The 26,149-nt window shown below is 30.1% G+C and overlaps 1 protein-coding gene across 3 annotated transcripts in view; it reads left to right on the top strand.

Annotated features, from left to right (window-relative positions):
• LOC129950548 (uncharacterized) overlaps nt 1-20,192 on the top strand; it is a 70,809-nt gene extending 50,617 nt beyond the window's left edge. For 2 of the 3 annotated variants that reach the window (XM_056062478.1, XM_056062479.1), the window contains 5 exons: nt 7,469-7,677; nt 16,047-16,182; nt 19,250-19,512; nt 19,586-19,709; nt 19,779-20,192. In XM_056062478.1, coding sequence (XP_055918453.1) covers nt 7,469-7,677; nt 16,047-16,182; nt 19,250-19,512; nt 19,586-19,709; nt 19,779-19,885 — 839 coding nt within the window. In that variant the 3' untranslated portion in view covers nt 19,886-20,192. The remainder of the gene's footprint in view (nt 1-7,468; nt 7,678-16,046; nt 16,183-19,249; nt 19,513-19,585; nt 19,710-19,778) is intronic. The other variant, XM_056062480.1, reaches the window with a different exon arrangement.
• The last annotated feature ends 5,957 nt before the right edge of the window (nt 20,193-26,149 follow it).

Here is a 26,149-nt window from a genome sequence, read left to right as displayed (position 1 = left end):
GACTCCTTTCGTGCATGTAATGGAAGTTTTAAGGGAAGTCATTATAAACAATGCACACATCTGCAGCATTATCCATGCATAAAAACGATTTCCAAGGAAGCCCGGCTCTAATTCTAGCCAACCAACCCGGCAGCCAAGTCAGCCTGGTTCTGATGCCATCAGAGCGAGAGGGAGAGCGACTTCCTTTTGCTAAACGAAAACAAGCTACTCAATGCCATTTTCGAACGTTCGCTTAGTAAAATGCAGCATGCCTTACATTAAAGGTACTACTACCATTCTTGTTTCCTTTTTTAAAAACTATCGTAGAGGTACCTATCCTATATGGAGCTTGCTTATCAAGATATTTCTTTTTTTTGTTGTTGTTGCTGATTTGCGCTATGTCACACAGGATGCATGTGCAATATGTTGTGCATGCATGAGAAATACCCACTTTGTTACTCACATACATATGTTTACCAAAGACACCCTGGGAAAATAGTCAGGAATTGGAATATGGAAACTATTCCATGCTTGAAGCGAGACTGCTTATTGCATGTCTATTAAATTCGTGTCAAAAAGAAATTTTTTTTGTTTTCTTCTTCTTATTCTTATCATCAAAAAAGCTTCAAAGCCCACAGAGTAATGGGGTCTTAGAGTAGATAGGTATAAAATGATATATGTAGATAAGTCTTCTTGTAGACTCATTAGTTTTTGTTTTTCGTTTTTTGTTGTGAGCTTGAGAATTTAAGTGAAACCTACAAATGAAATATTGTATGAAATTGTTTTACGTACAGTATTGCAATTTTCGGAGTTTAACCTTCAAACCAGCATTTCTAACATAATCCTTTTTCATTAACAAAAATGATTAGAAGTAAAAGATAAAACTATGCTCTCACAGTGAAATCATCGGGGGTTAAATTTCTAAACTAAAGCAACTAAAGGAAAGTGATAGTTAAAAAAAAGATTACAGATACGCCATAGTGTACATTATAACAATTCTAGTGAAAAATGGTCAAGATAATTAAATTATGGCACGTAAAATGACTCAATATGTTGTATAGTAGATATTTGATATTATATCTTTAGTGTATTACACCCTTATTACTGAGTATATTCAATATTAGTTTTATTGCAGAACTAATCTGAAAACGGTTTCGAGTTTTTCAGAAACCATATTTAAATGTCAATTAAAACAATTTTAAGATATAATTGATGACTAAATCAAATTTTCGAATAATTTTAAAATCGAATACCATTTTGAAGAAACTTTAAATCAAAATTATATATGAAAATGTATGTTTGAAAAAATTTCAGCTTTAAAAACACTTAAAAATGTTTTCATATTTTTGTGAAGGAATTCATTAAAAGGAGTATTAAAATGTTGAAACATTCATCCAAAAACAGTAAGTAGTAAAATTGGAAAATATTTGTTGGAAGTGTTTTGAATTTCAGTGATATCATTTTTTACAAATTTTATTTTGTAAGATTTAATTAGCAGTTAAAAAAATATTATGCACAAAGTCTTACATTGATGTTCAAGCTTACAAACTCGAATTTATCTACAACACAAAAACAAGCTCTCCCAATTTTTTGATTTGCACGTATTTTAACACTATCAAGAGTTTGTAAATGCCCTCTAAACCACAACTAAAAACCTATTATTTAGACAAAAAAGTACATCAAGGAAGAGCTAAAACGGTGTAAAGCAAATATAATTAATTAATATTAAGAAAAAGTTTTCTGACCTTTTGATTGCCCACCAAATCTTGTGGCTTAACATATAAGACTTTTTCTTCGAGGCCACGTAAAATTAACGATCTTTGAAAATTCTCCACAATCAAATAAAAATCTAAAAAGATTTGTGTAGTTATCTTGAATATGTATGGAAACGGATATGGTACTGCAAACGGAACATTGTCGGTCATTTGGTGGATAAAGGTTTTCATTGTTAATGACATATCTTCTTTTATAATTAAAATTTAATAAACGTCCATTTATTTCTTTATATTGCAACCAAACCAGTATATTTTTTGAAAAAAATCCAATTTAATAAATTAAAACAAACTGAACAAAAAAAATTGTCACCTCGAAAATTGTACGAATAAAAAATTATTTTATCTCTAAAACAACTTTGTGCAACGAAAAATAACGTTTTTGACATCTGGACGAACTTTGAAAAAAAAATCGAATTGACAGTTTGTTTTAGAAAAAATAAAAACCTAAATAAACGTTCCTCAAAGTTGGTACAAATTGAATTTCGTTTCAAATATCTTTTCAAAAACTTGAGATTATGGCTTCTAACTTATTTTATCTTATAAGAAATATTGGTTAAAACATTCGATACATTTTTGAGAAAAATCGAATAGACAGTTTCTTTACAAAAAATAAAAACCTAAAACAAAAATTAATAAAAGTTAGTAAAAATTGAAAGAGATTTTGTTTTAATATTTTAGACCTAACACAACAAAAGAAGAAGTTGCGTTATAAACTTTTCAAAAGTGCAAAAGACTATACAGTTTTTTTTTTAATAATAAGCTTATGAAATAAAATATTGGAATCATTTATCAACGGTGACTATGAAATATCACTATTCCTTCAAAGTCATATATACGTACCTTGGGTCATACATGTATGTATTTGTGTATGCAATGTGTGAATACTTGCTTATGGCTTTGAGGTAATATTTATCCATTGTGCATCATTTTCCACCAAAAAGTTATGACACTAAAAAGCTTTATCTTATATTTTTTATAACAGTGCAAATTAATTCTCAAAGTATGCAGCTACAGCACCCTACAACAATTGTTATAATCAAATGCAGGTGTAGAAATGAAAAAAAGCCTGAGTAATATCCTCTGCACATATAAAGATTTTAATTCATTACTTTCTGGTTTCTGCATACCTAAATTTCTACATATTCATATACTACACGTATATGTAAGTATGCATGTATGTAAAAACTTGGTGTAAAAACTGCTCTAAGCTAAAAACACACCAAAACAAATGGACATGAAAGCTTTCTCATATTCCTCTTCCGCTTCGGTAAAATACTATAAGCTAGAAACACCGCACAATATGTAAGGATTAAGGATTTCCTCTATCATCAACGTTCGTCGGTCGTCGTCCGTCGGTCGCTGTGTGCCTTTGCCTGGATATATAGGGTAGGGCACATACATACCTTAGCACAAAAATATTAGGTCTGTACTCATTTCTCTAAACATAGCACCTTCATCTGTATATAACAGGTGTAACACCATAATGTTTTAGCTGCAAGCTGCTTAAACTTCTGTATACGTACATAGGTGCAGTATGTATTATGTGATGTCTATATGTTGTATAAGGACACTAGCTTTTATCGGTTGGTTGATGATAGGATTTCCCATATGGAGTGTTGAATATTTGTAAATATGCTTCCTTCGACCTAAGCACACATACCTTTACAATAACATATATGTAGGTGTATGGTAGAGTGTAAAAATATAGAATTATAAGGAACAAATTCAAGTTCTGTTCACATATTGTCATATAAGCCTTATAGTTAGTTCGTTTAGTTCTATATATGGGAATATTAATCTTCACATTGGTGGCAACAACGACTTTGGACTTGACTGGACATACATAGATCTACCTGACCACTAAATAATTACAAGCTTATGCATTGCCTTGGCGAAGAAGGTTTATTCTACAAAATACAGTTTATTTGAACGAAAAGTCTTGGACATGGTTGGCACAAGTAATATAGTTATGAATCAAAAGTACGAAACATTTATTGTGGTCAAGCACAACGAAACAATGTAGGACGAATTAGTTCAAAGGACTCTTTATAAGAAAGAATTATTCAAGGAATATTTTGTTTTTAATTTTTTTCAACTGACATGGCAATGTTTATGAACTTGAGAAAAAGTTCCAGCTTGGATTTTTGTTTTGCAAATGATTACGATGATTGTGATTAGCATGTTTGAAGGAGCAACAAATGTCATTTATGTCTCACAGTATAAATTTGAAGGATATTAAGTATCTTTATCTATGTGGAGACAAAATACAGTAAACATATCATGTCTGGTTTTGAAGCAGTTATTTACCATTTTTTTCTAACCCAATGTGGAGTGAGAAAAATAGAAAGTGGTGGAAGGAGGGAATTCCTTAATCGTTTTAAGCCTTTCAGCAAATAATAAGAACATAATATATGAATTTGGATATTGGTGTCTGAGTCTTTTGAAGGTACCTCAAACATATTTGGCAACCACATTTTCCTTGGATTCTTGGGTTGTGTAATTTTCGTTGTGTTTTAGTTATTTATAGATAAACTTAATATTTTTCTGTATTCATCTTCGTCAACCTGTATGCCTTAACTGTGCTGCAGCCTTATTCTAATTCGCTGTCTCTTTGTAGATTCGAAAACTTTCTGGTTTTGGACTCTGATACAGCCCAATACACCGGAAACTCTATTTTTTTTGAGTATACTGGGAGAATAAAAGTCGGAACTCATTAATTTCCTATATTAAGCTATTGTAATCGGTCTGATATGTGGAATTGATAATTTTTAAGTTATCGATGTTATAAGGTCCCTAGAATCTAAAACAAAGGTTTTTAGACAGATGTCTGTAGTAGCGTATGTATTAACGTTCGTATACTTCCGTTAGTTTGGATAAACTTTTTTCTTCAGCATATCTCAAGAACTAACAGAGATATTGACTTAAAAATAATTTTGTTATATTATTTGGTATAAATTTAAAGAAAAAAAACACCTCTATTATAAAACAAAAAAAAACAGAAAATTGGAAATAACGTTTCAGTTACATGTTTATGTTTTAGAAAAATCTAAGAGGCAGTTTTTCAAAAAAAATAAAACCCTAAAACAAAATACTACTAAGAGTTGAACAGAATTTTGTTTCTACTCGAATATCTAGGAAGAACTAACGCATTTTTAACATTTGCAAAAAGCATTCGAAAAAAATAGTAGACAGTTTTTGAATTCTAGAGAACAAATTAATATATTGACTTCAAAATTATTTCATTCTATACAAGATATTGTTTTTAACATGAAGTTATTTTCTTAGAAGAATCCAAGTTCAATATATTTTTAAGAAATAAAAAAAAGCTGAGAAAAATTGGTCTCGACCAAAATGTGGCGGTAATAATCACGGATATTGAAATCAGACTTATTTAATCACTTGTAAACTATTTTTATTTTATTTAAGTTTGTTTTTAAAAACACTCCACTGGCCATTATTTTTACAAATAAACAAAAACCTACAAAAACATCTCACAACTTATTAGAAATAGTTTTCTGCCCGAAAATCTTTAAAACAAATAAAATGTATTAACTCTAAACTTTTTGTATCTAACACATAAAGTTATTAATAATATTTTATAAAACTTTTAAAATTTCGAATGATATTTAGGAACTTATAAGTATGGTTCATAACCATCTTTTTCTTTGCATATCTTTTCATCACAAATGAATTTCCTGTCTGGTTTGAAAAAAAAATATTTAATATAAGTAATAGAATACTCAAAATCTAAGTTAACACACCAGACAAAAAATCATTTCACCTTATGCCATCAATTTTATTTTTACTACGAAAATAAAAACTTTTTGATTTGTTTTTTCTTTTGAGGATAAACTGCAAATGTTTTTTTGGTACTTCTGGCTTTTAAGGAATCAATTTGTTCCGTAGAACCCTAATTTTTCGTAAAACAGGGACAATATTGGCCATGCCACCTATCAACTTAAAACAAAAATTGTACTTTCATTTTCTCCAAAATGTCCACCCTATATTTTTTCTGATTTTCTTAGTGCATTACTTTAGATTTAATATTTCTGAAGCACTTAAATCATTCCACAATCCACATCAGATAAATTTGATTAACTATTCAAAAATTTAATTCTATCCGGATCCATATTCAATTTTGTATTTTCTTTTTTTATTTAACACTCCTAAGTGAAGGAAAAATCCTACACCCTCTTATAATGCAATATTTCCTGATTTACAGAAAAGCGAAGAAAAAATTGTATCACATTTTTCATTCCTAATGGAAATTCGTTGTACCATACTTCACATCAATTCCACGTGCCTCCCAAATGGCCCACGGTTACCTGTCATCAAAATACCAACAACAGAAAATAATGAAATGAAAATGAAGAAAAATCCAAAGAAGTAAACTTCGCTTTATACAAATTCCATTACCCATTTATGATCGAGACCCTCTTTTACAAACTCAACCTCGAATCTCTAAAAGCTATATATAAGTATGAATAAATGTATAAAAGGACGTTTCAGGTAATATTTTAATTCAACCATCAAGCTTTTACCTATCTACCTACAATCGGTGTAGTAGGTGTAGTACGACGAGTAGAGAAAAGATGAAAAAGTTCTTTATGTGCATGTGTTCATTAATTTTGTATGGTTAGTTTTGCACGGTGTTGAGATTCTATTCAGGTCAAATCGAATAAAAAATAAATAAAGAAAAAACAACTTCGAAAATAAATTCAAAAACTCAAAGAGCCGTCCAAAATGGTTAGGTACCTGCCTTTTTTTAACAAAAAACCTACAAATGTCGACATGTCCTTGTAGGCTCGCACAAGTACTCTTTCTCTATATATGAGCATTATAGTCCACATCATTTTGGTTAGATAGCCAAATAGTAATCAAATCAATTCAATTTCACTCACCTGTATAAGGCCAGTCCCCATCATATCCTTACACCTGGGTATAAGCATGTTAGCAAAACCTGTGTAGTGTATCCCTATATAGATTTTTAGAATATATAGCTCGAAGGTCTTTTACTATGTTAAAAACACACACAAGAGAGAACTGTGATTTCTGAAAACCTCTTTTTAGCCCAGTATACAAAATGGAGAAAAACATAGAAATGCCTTTGTCATACCCAAAGTACTGAGTAATTCAAATGAAATCCTAAAGTGCCACTCGCTTGCTCAATGTTCGTTATTCGTTCGTTAACTAAAGGACGACTTTTAGTTGCTCAACATCAGAGAAATCGATTTTAAGTTTTTTTTGTTGCTTCTAATTGAAAAAGCTGACGATGCAGTTTTTGTAGAAATAGAATGGAAGCGCGCGTGCAGGAAATTTCTATTGGAAAATAGTTTTTAAAAGGGTTACCTTTCATCGCTCTTTTTAGAGGAAGAATTCAAATAAAAAAATGCACTGCTTCTTTATGTTTCAGCAAGTGGTGGGCAATAAGAGGGGAAAAGGCAATTTACATACATATATTATTATATAGCTACCTATTTATTAAGCGAAAACAATCCATTAACTAAATTAACGGCGTGGAACAAAATCTGCTCTCAATTTTTAAACTCATTACTCATTCAGGACCTCGTCGTTGTCGTCTGTTTGTTAGTGTATTTTTGTGTACTTGTGTGTGTACCATTCTTAAGCCTTTTTTTGTATACATCGAAATCAACATTTTTGCACTATTCTAACATAAAATTTCCATTTCTATTTTATTCTTTTTTTGTGTATAGATTTGGCCAATGGGATTACAATGACCGAGTTGAAAATACCAAATCACATTATGCGTTTTAAGACAGCGGTCCTTGGCTGTCGTTACAGTTTGGATGGAGAAGCATTGTATTCGGTGAAATGGTACAAGGACGGGCATGAATTCTATCGATACTTGCCTAGGGATTCACCGCCAGGACAGGCATTTCCATTACCCGGTGTGAATATTGATGTAAGTTCTTTTTCTCTTAAATTTTTTTTGTTTTTAAAGAGAATGCGATTGTCTCCAGAGACGAGAAATAAAATATATTTTATGCGAAAAAATTGTTTATTCAAACGTAATGATGATGATGCTGATGAAGACAACCACTGTGATGTGATGTTGTGTGACCTTTGTTGGGAATACAATTTAGAAATACAAAATGTAAGGTTTTAAAAGATATTTTTTTTTTAACTCAAAGGAAACATTCAATATAATGTCCTGCTGTATATGAAAAATGAAATAGATTAAGATGGATGATGATTGAAGGAGACTAATGCATAAATAAGATTAAAAGATTTATTATAAAAGCATAAAAGCATCATAAGGCTTTACATTTAAGGTTTAAATTTTTTGTTCTATGTGCAAGTATAGATAGACGTTCGATTGATTTCTTTAGTTTTATTGTCGAATAAACTGATTATTTGAGTTAAGCCGAAATCTCAAATCTGTTATGAATGTCTAAAAATTGAAAAATATTCATTACACTAGCAGAAAACAAATTGAATTGAAAGAACCTTTACAAAATAGTAAGAAAATAAATTACACATAAAAAAAAGATATTCACTTACCAACAATTACAATAACAATAAATTTTGGTGGAAAGCTTCATTAATATGTCTTTAACATTTCTTAAAAATATTATTTATTTTTAAATAGCAACATATTGTAAGGGACTTCATCTCTTACAATTAAACTTTATTTAAATAATACAAATAATATATCACGGCAACGTTGATTTACGATATTATGGTCACCTTAAAAAAATACTCTTATTATAGAACAAAAGCTTTAAACATATGTTTTGTTCCAAACATAAACTATTTTATATTTACAATTATCACTCAATGATAGATCGAATCGAACAATTGTTTTAAGAAAGCTTTTTTTTTGAATTATTGTCTTAATCTTAAGTACATTCTGAATAAATAAGTGATTAAATTAAACATTACAATATTAAGGTATTTTTGAAAATATAAAGTCATAGAGGTTACGAAAATTATACAAATGAGCTGATAGCAGAACGACAATTGCAGATGATAGCAGACACTTCATCATCAACTGATACCCAATTTTCCTCCATGCAAACATTTTTCAAAACTACAGTTCAAAAGACTCTTGTGAAAAAGTTAAAGCTTACTTACATACATGAGCGAAGAAAAACCGATTTGTAAAGTCATGTATGTATATTTCGTGAATGGTAACACTTACCTCATGTCTAATTTGACAGATAATTAGTTGTATCCTTCCGTTCAACGAATATGGTTGTATATACGCTTGTATAACGCTATAGGAACAACGCTTAGAGAAGATGCCGATTTTGCGAAAAAAATCTTTGTAGATGAAGCTCATTTTCCTCTTGTAGGGTATGTAAATAGCATAATTGTCACATTTAGGACACAGAACACCCGCACACATACATTGAAAAGCCGATACACCCAAAATGAGTAAATGTTTGGTTCAGATCTTGGTCTAGACTCTAGAGGCATAATGCAAGCTATAACCTGCATAGTATGATTTTTTTATAGTGAAGGGGATTATTGAAAGGACTTTCACAAGAAGTCCAGACTCACAATTTTGTGTGTTTGGGATGCCTTCTTTCATCCACAGTATTTTAAAAACGAGATGAAGGAAATAAATAAATAAATTTTGTTTCGTAAACAAGTAATAACATTAAGACGAACCAAGTTAAATGTTGAAGTGCGATGCACGTAAATAATTTCAAATTTTTATTGTCGTTTAGAAAACTTCCTTTTCATGCAAATTTTACAAAATACAATATTTAATATGAAATGATAAGTTTTAAGTCAATACCTCAACTTATAAATATTCTGCAAAAACATGTTTTATTACAGAAATATAAAAACAAATTGAACAAAATCCATTAACAAACTTTAAAAAAAGTTTCTGGCTCCAATATTTTATAAACAAACAATGATAACAGTATAAATAAATTATTATTGGTATTTTTTAAATAATTCGAATTATTTTGTTTTTAAACATCAAAGCTGAAATCAAACTATTATCTGTTCATATCTGAAAATATAAAAATCCAGTGTCATATGTATGTTCCCAGTAAACTTTTCACCAAGTCAACTGATTTCGATAAAGTTAGCATTTTATGTTTAATTTTGTCTAACTTGAGATATAGGATAGTTTATATTTCGATTAATGGTCTTAATAATGTATAATTGTAGTACCCGTGGCATGATGGTTAGTGCGCTGGACTGTCATGCCAGAGGTCTTGGGTTCGATCCCTGTTTATGCCATCTAAAGTCTTTTCACGGGTACTGCCTCTTGCCAGGAATTGACAAATTCTCCAAGAGTAGTTCTTGTCATGAAAAAGTGCTTTCTCAAATTATCCGTCCGGATTCGGCATTTAAACTGTAGGACCCCTCCATTCCTGAAAACATATGTAACTCGCACATAGGAATGGTTGAGATTTGTAAGTCACTAGGTCCTAGTTCTCAACGGGCTGTTGCGCCACCCAAGTTATTTATTTTATTTTAATTTATAATTATCAATAAACTGATTGTTAATGTTGATGTTTGTTATTAATCGTGAGTTTTATAAGTCTCGAACAGATGGCGCCATAAATCAGATCATCTGTTGACTAGATTGAGTAAGTATTCAATAGATGGCACTTCCAAACGTTTAATATAAGCTTCAATTTGATAGCATACCCACCACATGTTGCTGAGGCTAAAGTATATGTTAAATTTATTTTGTACTGAACGAAATTCAGTGAAAGATAACAAATATTCAATCAAAACCATGCAAGATTTGAACGGCAATGATACACTTTTCGGTGTTTTTCTCTAATTTTGTATGGGGGTTTCGCCATTTATACCTCGCTCTAATTTCGCGGATGAGATTAATTCATGTTAATAAATCTGGTTAAGTGCTTAAACACTTCGAATGACCATGAACATGCACCTAGTATTGCAAAATGATCCATCAGTACCAATTTTGTCCGAAAAATTACTTGATATTGGGAGGGTTCACCCCTCTAAAACCAAATACGCGGCCAAAAAATTTCCACACTGTTCTTTAGGTTATGACTTGAATCAAAACATTTTCCGGATATTACTTAGACCATTACTAGATCAGTCATCTAGCTATTTTGGCAGCGAAAAATATTGACGTTAACGAAAATAACTTGCAGATGATTGTTACCAGTCTTTTAACTCAATCGATACTGTTGTTAATGAAAATAATAGTGTACATTTTTCAATTGAATTTTTAAAGTTACTAGATATACCTGGAATAGCGCCACATAATCTTCGATCAAAGATTTGTTTTCCTATTATTCTCCTATGTAATTTAAATCAACTTCAATAATTCAACAATCCACTTTTGGTTATGAAAAAAATCACCGGAAATATTTTTTAAAGCAACAATTTTAACTGGAAAGTTTAAAGTAAAAGTGATCATGGTGCCACGTATTCCAATGATACCATCAGATTCTACAATACCCTTCAGAAGGCTACAATTCGTTTAGCTTTTGCTATGTCTATTAATAAGTCGCAAAGCCAAAACTTGCACATTTGTTATTTAGATTTGAAAAATCCATGTTTTTTTCATAGGCAACCAGGAAAACCATCCTTAATTAAATTGATATTAAAAAAATGTTTAATTCAAAATAATAAGTATTATAGTTAGAAGATTTTAAACTATCCCACCTTCCTTCCTCATTCATAAGTTTAACTGTCACTAAAAACTTTGTAATATACTCATTTGTTACAAACTTGAATAAAAATAATAATAATAATTCTTTTGTATTGATTTTGATTTGTGTACGAAAATTTTGATCAAACCTGTAAATTTGGATACTAGCTTTAACGTTTCCGTTTACATTCGTAAATATTAATTTAATTGTAATTAGGGGTTATGGTAATAGAGAATCAGTCGTCAAGGTCATATGTTTTTTACAAATGGCATCTATGTAAAATATTATGGTGGTGCCCTTCTCTGATGTTCTCTTACCGTTCCCGTTTAATATGTAATATCACAAAAAACGTTAGCCACAGCAATGCGTGCTGACCCATTAGTTTGTTTTAATAAAAATACAATTAACATTTAATTAACTTGTATTTCCTGTAAAAAGATTTAATCATAGGTTATTAGTCTAAAGAAGGTCACATTTCAAGTTTCATAATTTTCGTAAGGATGTATACTCTTTTAAATTGGACCAACACAAATAAATTGACCTTTTATACTTTAACAGACTTAATTTTATCGATTTTAGTTCAATTTTACATCGAATGTTCCTTCCCCGATCGTGGATTGCAAGCAATTCTATATTTCATTATTTTTCTTAAAATTACAAAAAATCTTAAACTTCCCTAATTTTGTAATTCATATGAGCAACAGGATACAAACTATATTTAAAATTTCCAAAGTTATAAATTGGCAAACCTAAAACAAATTCTGGAACTGATTGCAAGAATTGGTGCCCGATAGATTTTTGTACGTTTACATTTTTTCATCCAAAAGATCACTTTTTTACTTAAACAGAATCATGAAACCTTCATCTTCAACTATTCAAATTTATCACAAAAAAAGAATAACACCCTTTGTTCCAAACTAACCACCAATTTCCAAAACCTCAAGTTCATCAAATAATTAGGTATGATGGAATGTTTCCAACCGGTTATAAACTCATATAATGCAATATTGAAAGTTGAAGGATGATTATTTATTTTCCTTTTGCCCTACACCTTGATAATAATCATATTTTGATATGTGCCACGGCCACTGTCAGAATGCCACTGTTTTTCTTGCCAACCAAATTAATTAGTTTAGTAGAACACCAACACACTACGAAGCGAAGGGGTAAGGTTGAGAGTAAGAGCGGTTTCATTTTGAGCCAAAAGCAAAACGCAGCTAAGTAATATGATTAAGTAACTTTTCCAACGTTTTCCATTTGAGAAATTAGCCTGAAGAAGGAACGAAGAGTAAATGTTCTACCTCAGTGTACTTTACATCAGTGACATCCTAGAGTGTTAGGTGGATGGAAAATGATGATGCTGATAGATGAAGATGCAGATGGGGAGGTGGGTGTGGTGTGGGAGGTTTTGTCACTGTCATTTTTTGCTATTTTCATTTTATTTTTATGCGATACCATCAACCTATGAGTGTTCCCTTAAAATTAAGTTTATATCGTAAAGGTTTTCCTGATGCGCTGCATTATATATGTAAAACCGAAACAGCAACAGAAATAGAAGAAAAGACACAGCAATATACTTTCGAGTCGTAGTCGTAGCAAAGCAATCCCATGTGCAGAGGGAAAAATCACGTAGCCATGTAAATCCCGGAGAAGCCATTTTCTGTGCTGCACTGAATTGGAACTGAAGCTGGAGCTCGGGCTGTATGGTTTGGTTGGTAATCTAGAAACTTGATCTTTATGCACTCATCGCATGCCTTAGCGTTACTTTTCATCTCTTCGTGCTGTTTGATGTAACATCCTTTTTTCAGTTCAGCTTTTGGTCCTTTTTTTACATATAAAGTCGTCGTTTATAGTATCTGATTTTTTGTTGTTGAATTTTTTACAGGTCCTCTGTGTGTATCTATCTATCTTCTGGATCTCTGAAGTATCTATATTGTCTATCTCTTTCTCTTTCTGACGGAAATCAAATATGTCGCGCGCTACCAAATCGTAGAATGTGGCGAGACTTTGAAATACTTCACAACTTTTTGGAACGTGACTTGAAAGTTGTTGAGCTTGAAAGAAGAACACTGTACGGAACAATTCAAAACCACGTATACAATTTTTTTGAACTCGTCTTCTTCTTCTTCTTCCCTGTTCTTAACTTAACTCCGTCATGCAGTTTTATGTCCCCTTTTTTCTCATTTCTGTTGTTGTTAGTTTTTTTTTTTTTTTTCTTTTACTGCGGAATTTTCTTGCGTGCCTTCTTAATGCTTATCTTGTTGCGGTATTCTTGAGTTACTTTGTTGTTGCTATACAAGTATAAAAGCTTCTAGCTACTGGCTTTTGGAGGACGCAATCTACGGTACAGGCAGAGGCACTTCAAACAGAGTGATACAATTTGTGGGGAACTTCAAAAGAAAAATATTCTTTTTAGACTTTTCTACACCCACCACCGCACCATCACTCTATCTTTTTTTTTAACAATGTAGGTAGGTTAGGTTAGGACGTATGCTGTAACAACTGTAACTTAATAGAACTCGTATACGTCTCGGCGTCTTCGTGTGTAGAGTGTAAACTTTAGAGACTCATGAGCGGGTGGTGGATGAGCGAGCATGTTTGTCAAGCTTTATATACCGCAACGTTGTTAAGTGGTTAATCAAAAATTCTTCTTCTTTATTTTAAATGTATGTATTTCTATCCATAGGGAATTGTTTGTTAAGGGTCCTGATAATGGTAATGTAAAATAATATATAAGCTTGTTATATAGATAGGTATAGGTTAGGTACACACATATATTTTTCAACTTGTGAATAGGTTTTGACTTTCAATTCTGAAATTGATAAACACTGAAAAAAATTGGGAGAGTTTCGAAAAGACATACCCACACACATATAAGACACTAAAATACATATGCATTAAGGTAAAATCACATAAAAAAAACATAAATAAGGCCATTCAGTAGGTATGAATAAAAAAATAAATAAATAAATAATTCAATCCATTTAAGAAACTTCGATATGAGTAACTTAAATAAATAAATAACTCAATAATACATTACAAAAAAGCTCTTCCTTCCCCCAAATGCAATTTTATAATTGCGAAAATATTGAATTATATTAAAGTTTGAATGAAAACGTTATTTAAAAAAAAAATCTGTTGCGAGAACATCCAGTTTTATACAATAAACCGTTTATTCAAAATTTGAGTTTTTGAAGAACCCATGTTTTGGTCATTTTGTAGAAATGTTCAGTTCTAATTTTAAATTATAAGTATTGACAAAAATGTTTTGTTATTTGTATGCAAACCGAATTTACTGGTCATTAAAAACAAACAATTTTACGTAAAGAAGTACCCTTTTTGTTTTTTTTTCAAACCAGTTATAGCTATCATAGAGGTTTTTCACAAACAAAGAATACAAAATTGTATCAATAGACTCAACATAAAAAAAAATCGCACTAAAAATTTGAATCAAGATGACCACTAATTGATTCTTTCTTTTCTGTTTTATTATTTTAGCGAGTACAACAAAATCAATGTTTTTGAAAAAGAAATGTTTTTTAAATATATAACATTAATATTGAGAAATTTTCAGATGGTTTTAGCTAATATTAAAAGGAAGTTGCACGACCGCTTTAAGAACTACAAATATAATTATTGAAAAAAAGACATTTTTCGAGCTAAACATTTTAAAAATTTTGCGTCACAATTCTTAAGATCTTAAAAGTCCCATGCAGGACTTTCAAACCAAACTTTCAGATCCAAAATGCTCAAACTTTGAAATCTTAAATTGAAAAATCCTAAATCCAGAAGTACTTTTTTACTAACCTGATACAATTTAAAATCAACTAGAATGGGTACCATTTTTAGCTTTTTAAGAGAATTAAAATTAAGAAAACAACAAATTTGTAAGCTACTAAAAATGTTCAAGTTTTTAGTGTTCCCAAATAATGCAGAATCCATTCTCTTCAAAAATGTTAGTTAAAAAATTAAAGTTAAATTAAAAAAGAATGTGCCCCACTTGGCCACGTCTTGTCCAACTATTGCTCCCCACTTGATTTCTGCGGGCGCCTTAAGCTTGAGCTTTCAAAACATTAAAAAATAAAATAAATTAGGTTGCTCAACAGTCCGTAGAGAACCAGGCCTAGTGACTTACAACTCTCAACCATTCCTGTGTGCGAGTAATTTGAGGAATGGAGGGGACCTACAATTTATACAGCGAATCCGAACGGCTTGAAGAATTTGTCAATTCCCTGCAAGATGCACTACCCGTGAATAAAAACTTTAAAAGGCACAGGCAGGGATCGAACCTAAGACCTCTTGCGTGACAATCCAACGCACTAACCATCATGGGTACGACGAATACATTTTCGAAATAAGCTATAGAATTCAAATCCAATGTACTTGAAGGCAGTATTCTAGGACCTGCTTTGTTTATGTTAAATATAAATGAGAAACTTTCAGATTACTGAACTATAGTTGGTCTGTGAATTATATTGAATTCTTTTGTAAATGGTTTTTCAAGTGAGTTATTTGAAACAAATACTGACAGTCGTCATTATCAGATCAGAATTACAACAGTCGAGTTCGTGTAAATTTTGTGCACCATTTTAATTTCTCTGTTTTATGCTTTTAGGTACGTATACATTTAGATGAAGTCAAAATTAATTGAATTTTTTCATTTTATTTTCAGCTCCGCAATTCATCCGACACAATTGTAACCCTTCGCCGCGTAACGCTCGCTTCAACTGGCCTCTATAGATGTGAAGTTTCAGGAGAAGCGCCAGCATTCAATACAGTTTCTGAATCAGAAAAGATGACCGTTGTCAGTAAGTCAAATCAAATCATTATTTTATACTATCTAGAGTTAAAAAAAGAAATTAAAATGGATTATAATATTATCTTACCTACTTCCTTTTGTTATATTTGATTGAAATTTCATACTGTCCTCATTTTGTAACAAAGCGAGAGCATTCTATTTATCCTTTTATGTTATGCGAGATTGTCAATGTCCTATTATCAAAAAACCCCAGGCCATGGTTTTATTGTAGGTATATAATATGAAAAGCATGAGTTAGAGAAGAAGGTAGAAGAAGTTATTTTGTTTGTAGGTATATAAATATTCCAGAGCGTTTCTTTGTCCACTGGCATTAATTCCTAAATAGGTTTGTCGTATTCATTTCATTTAAGAAAATAATGCCAAGCCAGAGAAAGCTGATGTTGCTTGTTGTTAGTTGTTGTTATTGTTTTTGATGTTGCTGATGCTGTTTTACCTGGACCATTCTATTGTTTTTGTCATGTGCGTCCTCAAAATCTGAACTCTGTATTCATAAGATTTAGCACGATTTTCTGTGAAACATAATAGCAAAATACAAGAAGACACTTTTAAGATATGTACCTGTACCTACACATATATATAATATATACATACAGCTTAGAAAGGAGAAATGAAACGTGCAATGACATTTAGAGCAGGATAATTACCCTCCCTTAGCCTAAAAGCAAAAAAGGAGGAATTCTGCCAAAGGAACTTGTACAGCACCTGAATACATACTATACACAAACACACACATAAAGAAGAGAGTTTCGATTTAGGACACTTTGAATTTAGGACTTGTCGTTCTTAATCATGTTCCTTTATCTTTGGAATTGAAAGACTTGAGACTTGAGTCCTGAGACCTGAGACATAGGAGAACTTTATTTTGATTTGTTTTACTTTTAGTTTCTTGAGTTGGGGGTTGTGGGTGACAAAAGCTGCTCTGGATAGAGATTATATTGTGGTTTTAGTTAATCAGAAATTGTGTGAAAGGATTATTGCTTTGAGCAACCATCACGTCGGAAATTATGCTTGTCGACGACGACAACAACGCGTCGACGTGCGTCATCATCGGCTTGAATGATTTGCAATTAATTTTCTTTTTTGGCTATTTCATATAATTGAATTAAAATCAATATAAGAAAATGATATAATTATAAATTAATCTGGATTAAGATAGATTTTGGTATATAAATGAATGACTTTCTTGGCTTTGTATTGTAATCGATAATAAAAAGAGTTTGCACAGTGAAGAATACACAAAGCAATATTAAAAGTTATTTGAACTTGGACTAGCTACTAACAAGTTTTTAAGAGTGAATTTGCATTATCACGCCATTTCCGCCAAATTAGCGTTAACAAAAAAAACTTTTATAATTGGGGACAAATGAAATGTTAACTGCTGCTTCTTCAAATCATTTATGCCTCCAGTCATTTTTTCAGAATTTGTTTCCAATAATAAGTGTTCTTTTTTTAATTGCATGAGTTGATTTTTTGTGTCTTTGAAAATTAAAAATAATACAAAGTATACAAGATATTTCATTAAGCACTTTTAACCTTTAAATTTAGATAAAACTATTTGTTTTATACTTAAAATATGTACAATTGAAGGCGCAATTTATGGCACTAAGGAAATTATTGACAACAATTTAGAAGGACCTATAATAAGGAATTTTAAATTTTAGAAAAGTTTAACAGAATATTTAAGTGTTAATTCCTTTCTCAGTTTAACATTTTCACTTTTTACTACTTTCGGACGAAAATTTTGAACAATTACCTTAAAACAATTTTGGAAATAAAATGATTTTTGTATGTGAGTTTTTTTTTTTTTGATTGGGATCTTTTTTTATAAGATAAAATCATTTGAATCGTACCTTAAGAAATATGGTTTTAATTTGAATTTTTTTAATGTTTGTCCAAAGAATTTTTAGGGAGGGGAACATTTCTTGGAACAATGGTTAGAACACTTCTCGAGCCTGAAAAAATATAAAAAGAATTACAATTTAAATATCGCTTATCTTTTAAAATTTTAAACAGAAATGTCCAAGAACTTAGAAAAATGTTCAGAACTATCTCAGACAAAAATTGTCTTGGGTAAAAAACTCTCATGCCATTAAAGTCTTTGAAATAAATGACTGATTATATACTTGGGGTTTGACTAAATATAGCTACAAAAAGGATTTATCTTAATTTGGTAGATTTAAACCCCTCATCATAGGTAAAATGTAACATTTACCTTCACTGTCAAATTAAACAAATTTAAATGTCACTTCTTTGTAAAGTATTTGTGAAAAAGATTATAAAATAGAAAAATGAAGAAAACAGCTTTTTTTCAAAACATTAAAAAACAAAATAAAATTAAAACCCTCTCGGAAACAATTAACTTAATTTTTTTCCAACCCATCCCATTTTATTTCGTTCACCACAAGAAAATTTTTTCTTTTTAATTTTTGACTTTTACTGTATGAATAATTCGGATTTTTTTTAATTTATAGAATTCACATAAAGTGTATAAATGTAAAGAGCTAACAAAATTCTTTCAAAACACTTGGGATGTGCGTTGTGCGAGGTTTGAGGCTGAAGGTTGCTTGTTGTTGGGTGGCAACAAAAGTTAATCATAAAATTTCTCCAGCAAATTATCTTTTATTCTCTTGTCGTAAACATTTATACGAAAATAATAAAAAAAATATAAATAAAAATAAACACCAAAGCTTTAAATATTTTTCATTTTACTATATAAAACAACATGGATACGAAATTGCCCGCATTACACCGCTCAAAGCAAAATATTAAAATTCTTCTTGAATCAAAAAGATGAAACAAACAAAACAAGAACAAGAAGTAGAAGTTAGTATAAGAAGTTAGACCTTCACATTTTCCGCAGTCTGATGTTTTGGTTTCCTTGTAGAAATTTTGGTACTCACTCTCTCTGCAAAGGACTAACTTAATAAAAATTTGTATTTATGTTTTTGTAGCTGGTTATATTTTATTTATTTTATGCTTTTTATTTTCTTTCAAAACAAAAAAGTAAAATTCAAAAATACTAAAAACTTTTTGATACTTTTTTATTTATTCAACAGTGACTCCAAATCATGGCCCAAAAATCACTGGAGGACAACCTCGATATCAAATTGGGGATGTTGTTCGGGTAAATTGCACATCGGCACCATCAAAGCCAGTTTGTCATTTAAGTTGGCTTATAAACGGTGAGCCGGCAAATCAATCGCACCTCAAAAAATATGACAATATTATTGTGGGGAGGGAGGGCCTTGAAGTTGCTAGACTTGGCCTTGAATTCAGGGTCAGAGGATTCCATTTCAAAAATGGGGACATGAAATTGAAAGTGAGTATTAAATTTGAAAATATCTTACAAAAGACAAACTTCAAAATGAAATGATTTTTTTTTTCTCTTTAAGTGTGTGGCAAAAATCTCGTCACTTTATTGGCAAAGCAATGAAGAGAGTGTTGAAAGTGACAAACAACAGAGGGCTCCAGCGCTGGAGTCACGTGAAACAGTAGCAGCTAAATCTCAAGTTCATGGTAAGCTACATAAATGTATACTCATCTTGATTGTTATTAACTTAATTTTTTATTTTTTTTTGTATAAAGGAGCATCAGCGGCGACAGAGAGTCAAAGTATACATTGGATAAGTACAACAATATTAGCCCTTGCATCAATAAAGTCCCTCCTAACATATATAAGTTATTTTAGGTAACTATTACCTGTTTATTAAAAAGAAAATAAAGTTAAAAAAAAAACAGATAAAAAACAACTCTAACGCACTGAAAAAATGAACTAAAAACCCATATTATTCAAATTGCCAAATGTAAAGTCCTAAATTCTTTTTCAAAAAACTAAAATTAATATTTCAAATAACCATAAAAACATCAAAACTTTTGAAACTTTTTATGTAAAAAGATTTTTCATTTTTATCAAAAATTTAAAAAATAGCTTTAAGATGAAATCTTTGTAAAAGTTCATAAATATTTTTTTTTTAATTAACAGTGTGCATAAATTAATATATCATTGTAAAAAGTAAACAAATTTATCTAAAAAATTATTAGTTTTACTAAAAAAATATTAAAAAATAATTAATTTTAGAAAAATAATTTAAAATATAAATCGAAAATTAAATACAAAAAATAATAAATTATAGATTATAAGTAATTTTACTGTAGATTCTAAGTAAATGTTTAATAAAAAAAACTAATCATTTACGAGTATATATAAAATAATATTTAATAGTTAACTGCACTTATGTCTTTATAAACAAAAAAATAAATGAATTGAAAAAAAAGAAAACATTTATGAACCATATCGTTATAATGAAATATTATGTTTGAATTTTATGCACAAAATATATTTTTTGTAAATTTTGATTTATTTAAGAGAAAAATAAATTAATTGGCAGAAAATTTAATAAGAAATGAAAAAGTTAAAAAAAAAATTCTACCTGGTAATAAATGAAAATAAAAACTAAACAAATCCAAGCTAAATATTGTTTTATTTTTTATAATTTAAGGATGTACTAGAATTATATACAATATTAGGGCAAGCTTATTGTGTTTTACTAAGAAACCTTCAACTTTTTAAGTTTTTCATTTTGGATGATTATTCACTAATCTGTAGCTAGTTGGCTCTATAAAATGATCGTTTATAAATGCTTCTCTTGGAAAATATAACTGAAAAGTTTTCTTAACATTAAGAAACTATTATAAGATTTTATTCTTTTGCTAACTATGAACAGATTTATTAAACTCAAGCGTCATATAGATTTGGCAAATTACTAAAGCTTTATAGTAGCCATATTGTGATATATATTCATTAACTAATGATTGTCTTAATATTTTAAATCGGAATATGAATATAAAACTTGAAGAATTGATCCTTAGAAGCTCTAAGAACAAGTCCCTAAAATATGAAACGTATTACAAAGTAGTTAAAACAATAAAATCTTTATAAAGCTTCAATTGAATTCAAATTAAAGCTTACATTCATTGATTGAATTCACTTTGAGACTGGTAGTTCAACCACCGGTGATTTAAGATTTTCATGTAAGTTATTCAGTTACATGAATTTGAAGTCTTTGAATTCAATTCAAATATGTTGATTGTTAGCATATTTAGTGTTGTTTTAGAGCCCTTTCGATGATTTTCGTATCATTGCTTTTAACTTCCAGAAATCAAAGTACATCAATATTAATAAAAGGCTTACTAAACATCAGAAACATGCATCAATCTTTACATGTATACAAAATATCTATGTACTTATAAAGTCTATCCAAAAGTCAGAACTTCTGGTTTAAAAGAAACATAAAATCGACTGCTGATACACAGGTATTTTAATGCAGTTAAGCATCTTTAAAATTACTGAACTTGGTCTGTACCATTTATAAATAACCATTAACTATCGATCATATCTCAAGGATTTGACTTAACAGATCAATGTTCCCCTTTGTTAAGGCCATAGTTATATAAGTTTCGTTTTATGTGTCTAAATTAGGCACTGATTAATGAAAATTTCGTCTCGAAATAAAAGTTCTTGCAAATGATTTTTGACGAAATGTTTTATTTAGAATTACGACTTGTTGTTAAGTACCTATTTTGTTTAAAAGCTTTTTTGTCATTTTTATGCCGTCAGATTTAAACATTTTTCTCATTTACACATACTCGACTATTATTATGGGTAAGAAAACACCAAAATAAACTTTTTCTCAAATCATTCATTAATGTTACATTAAAACTGCGTCATATTTTCTTTTTAGAAAATATTTATGAATAAAGAGACCCTGTGTAATAGCATTCAAATGCCTCCCAAGGCTATTAGTGGCATAGTTTCAAATTGTGCAATTTTTCCAAACTAGAAATTAGACTGAATTTGAACTTAAGCATAGGTATATTGGCTAATAAATGTGGCTTATTCGAATAGACATGTTATTTCGACAAACTCCAGCAGAAAAAATGGTAAGACTCAAAACGTACGAGCTAGGTGAAAACCTTACATAACCTCAACTTGAAATGTGCATTTCGCAAAGCGTTTTTGCAAAATTTAAAAATTAGCTTGAGCAGTGTGGTATTTATAGCCGCTGTCCTGTTGAAACCACAATCATATCGTTGCTGTTCCAGTCCATGTAAATTTAGGCCAAAAGAAATTTTTAATCATCGCTAACCGTTCACTATGATAGCTTAACCAATTTTGTAGAAGATCAGAAGGGGAATTAATTCAGTGCTCCTTACGAAATTAAAATTAAAAGTATTGCAATCATTAAAGTTGCCCGCGCAGATCTTATAAAACAATTTTTCCTGAGACATTATATGGACCTGTTTCTAAACACCATATCACCGAAAAAAAAACGTTGGTGATATCAATCAATATTCTTGGTTAATTTGGCGTCAACCAAGAATCATTCTTGATTTCACTATGATTGCGTGATTAATTCTTTTATCAAAACTTTACAATGAACGGTGTTGATTTCGTAATCGATGCATCACCCCTAATAGTTTTTTGACAATATTTGTGCTACACTGAGTATTTTCGTACTCAAACGATCATGGCTGTTGTACTTCTGAAAAATTATTTTTGAGTATGACCGTGATGAATAAACAACTCTTGTGATAGTTTAACCATGTACGTTGTTGAATGAATACGTTTATTTAGAAACACGTTCATAGTCAAATGACAATGTTCAGGCTTGAACTAAAATGTTTCCGTTATTCCTTAACTACGTTTATTGTACACCAACTACGACGGTGATCGCTTAACAATGCTTATTTCATTGTTAAACGATTATGTTCAGGCTTAAACTATAATGTTTCTGTTATTCCTTAACTACTTTTATTGTACACCAACTACAACTGTGATTGCTTAACAACGCTTATTTCGTTGTCAAATGACTATTTTCAGGCTTAAACTATAATGGTTCCATTATTCTTTAACTACGTTCCAATACAACTGTGATTGCTTGACAACGCTTTATCTTCAGTAGTTTTTTGGTTTTATACTTACTTTAAAATCTGTGAACTCTAAAAAAGGTAAAATTAAAAGTTGATTTTCATTTAATTTAACTGTTTTTTATTGTTTTTTTTTTTATTTCCTTGATTTTTAATCAATGTTCTTAAAGAATAAAATAAAAAATAAACACATTATTCAAAAAACTTTAAAATTATAATATTTTTCATACTAGAGTTTGAAAGCAAAGACACATTAGGCCCATTAAATTCATTAATAATGTAACTGGATATTATTATTTTTTCACATATTATAGATGGAACATTTTTTAACAAAATAGTACAAATTATTTTATAAACATCATTAAAAATACTAATATAATCATTACTTTCAGTAAGAGAATTGTAAATTATCACGTCATTTAAATACATTTTGTAAGAAGAAGCGTTTTTGAAACTCAAAATTAATAATTAAAATTTCTGACTTACTCTTTTTCCACTTTTTTTTTATTATAATTATTATGTCCAAACACCAACTGACGACGACCTTTTTCCAGTTCTTATTTGGAATGACGAAGTTGAAATCTTTTGTAAGGTTTCTGAAAATAAATATTTATTCGCATTAAGTGGTACAAAAAATACAAATGTAATTGTAATTGTATTGAAACTACAAATTAATGATAAAAGTTTTCGACTTACCCCTTTTGCACTTTTTTCAATATAATTTTTATTCGTTCACTTCAATGTCCAAACACAAACTACAACTGACGACGACGAGCCGATGCTGAAATTTTAACACTGATGAAATAATTCCGTTATCTATGGAACGCGTCCTAATTATCACGTACGTTGTTGACCATACTGGAACCATTCTCAATTGTAACAATGTTCGTGATGGAAGTTTTATATTCGTGTTAACTGCACTATTATGGATGCATTAAGCTACTCTTACACTTCAACAAATAATTTAATGACAACAAATCAGATACTCATTGGGAAAATGATAATTACAAAGCTTATTTAAATATTTATTTCTTGCAAGGTTGGAGGAAAAGGAAATAAATGGGATGGACTGTATTTTTTTTATAAATATTATACATCTTTTTTCCAATTTCCAAATAAACAAATAGTGTATGATTGCTTTTAGGCTACAACAGTTTTTAAAGAGAGAGTTCTATTCTCTCTTCTTAGTTGTAGACGGGTTTAAACAATGCGGTTTTTAATGGCATGAACAAATCTCTAGATAGGTATTCTTCACTCAATTTGTGTGTACAACAATAAGACAAAAACGTTTTGATTTAAGTCCACTTTCACAATAGGAAAATAATAACCCAGAAAATTATTTTAGATTATTTAAAATTTTTTGGTAACACACATAGTCAAGCTTGGTTAAAGAGAAAAATAAAGAAAATGTTTTAAATAAACTAAAAAAGTCATCATAAAATATGTTAAACTTATTAACAAAATTTCTGCTTAAATATATATGTACCTATCTTTTAATATCAACCCAAATAGATTTGAGAATTTTGGCGGAGGATTCAATTTTTCGCTTGCGAATTAAACATAGAGTAAATAATGTAATGACAGTGCATGAGTGTGACCCTGATTATGGTTACAATTACATAGGTACCTAATGTCCGTTTTGAAATATGAAGGACAGCAAATTAAATTCAAAATAAATCACTTTTTTTAAATTATGATATTTTGATGCACTGTAAGTGGCTGGTTACAATGATTAAAAAAGAATTTATTCTCAAAAGAAAAAGAGTGATTTTTAGAAAGAAAAAAAGGAACATAAAAAATCCATTTTCTTTCAATTATCCTTTCTATTTTGAGAACTAGTTCTATTTTATGTATATGAAACCAGCCACTTAAGTATTACATATATTTTTTTTTATTCAAAATCAAATCAAATGAAATCAAATCAAATGGGGTGGCGCAACAGTCCGTTGTGAACCAGGGCCTCGTGACTTACAACTCTCAACCATTCCTGTGTGCGAGTAATGTTGTCAGGAATGGAGGGGACCTACAATTTTATGCCGAATCCGAACGGCTAGTTTGAGAAAGCACTTTTTCATGACAAGAATTACTCTTAAAGGATTTGTCAATTCCTCGCAAGAGGCAGTACCCGCGAAAATTTATTTTTTTAAATTAAGGTGGCAAAGGCAGGGATTGAACCCAAGACCCCTTGCATGACAGTCCAACGCACAAACCATTATGCCACGGGTACTACATTTTTTTTTATTAATGAAACAAAATATTCGATATTTTTTGACTCAGTTGATACATTGCCTAAAAACATTTTAAAATCTAAAATATTGCCAAAGACCAGCGTTACCACTTTACTTTGAGAAATTTCAAATCCACTTTCATTTCCAAAATATTTAAATCTACATTAATTCTAAAACTACTGCAATTCTACAAAAAAGGAAAAATCTATTTGTTTTTCGGTATATCACAAAAGTACACGAATTTTATGAAAAGCTTGTGTGTGCATTTGCAGAATTTCCCTCTAACATAAATATTCTACTTTTTCCAATTTATTACATAATTTTTGTTGGCGATAATCCTTCGCCTGTAGGTACCTCTTTTTTCTTCTTTTCTGTTTGTTCTTGCTAGGTGTTTCTGGTGAGCGGTGCTAAAGTAATACACTATACATAGATTAATATAAAAAAAAGTTAATTAATTAAATCTACTTCTATTTTTTCTCAATCTACTTCGCCTTTTTCCTCAAATATACTTCGACTTTTTTAAAAAGTGGTAACGCTGACGAATATTGTTCCCCAAACAAACACTACCGAACTTTTCACACTGAAATGAGCAATAGACACAAAATAATGCCGTTATCGATAAAGCGCGTCCTTATGATCACGTACGTTGCTGACCATACTGGAATCATTCTCAATTGTAACAATGTTCGTGATGGAGATAATATGGTCGTGTTTACCGCAGTATAAAGCTACTCTTACATACCAACAAAAGATTTTATGAAAACAAATTAGAGAATTACAAAGTTTATTAAAATATTATCA

The sequence above is a fragment of the Eupeodes corollae genome, chromosome 3, assembly GCF_945859685.1.
Source record: "Eupeodes corollae chromosome 3, idEupCoro1.1, whole genome shotgun sequence".
NCBI lineage: Eukaryota > Metazoa > Arthropoda > Insecta > Diptera > Syrphidae > Eupeodes > Eupeodes corollae.
Note: the sequence above shows the minus strand (reverse complement) of the source record. Positions and strands in the feature narration are given on the sequence as shown.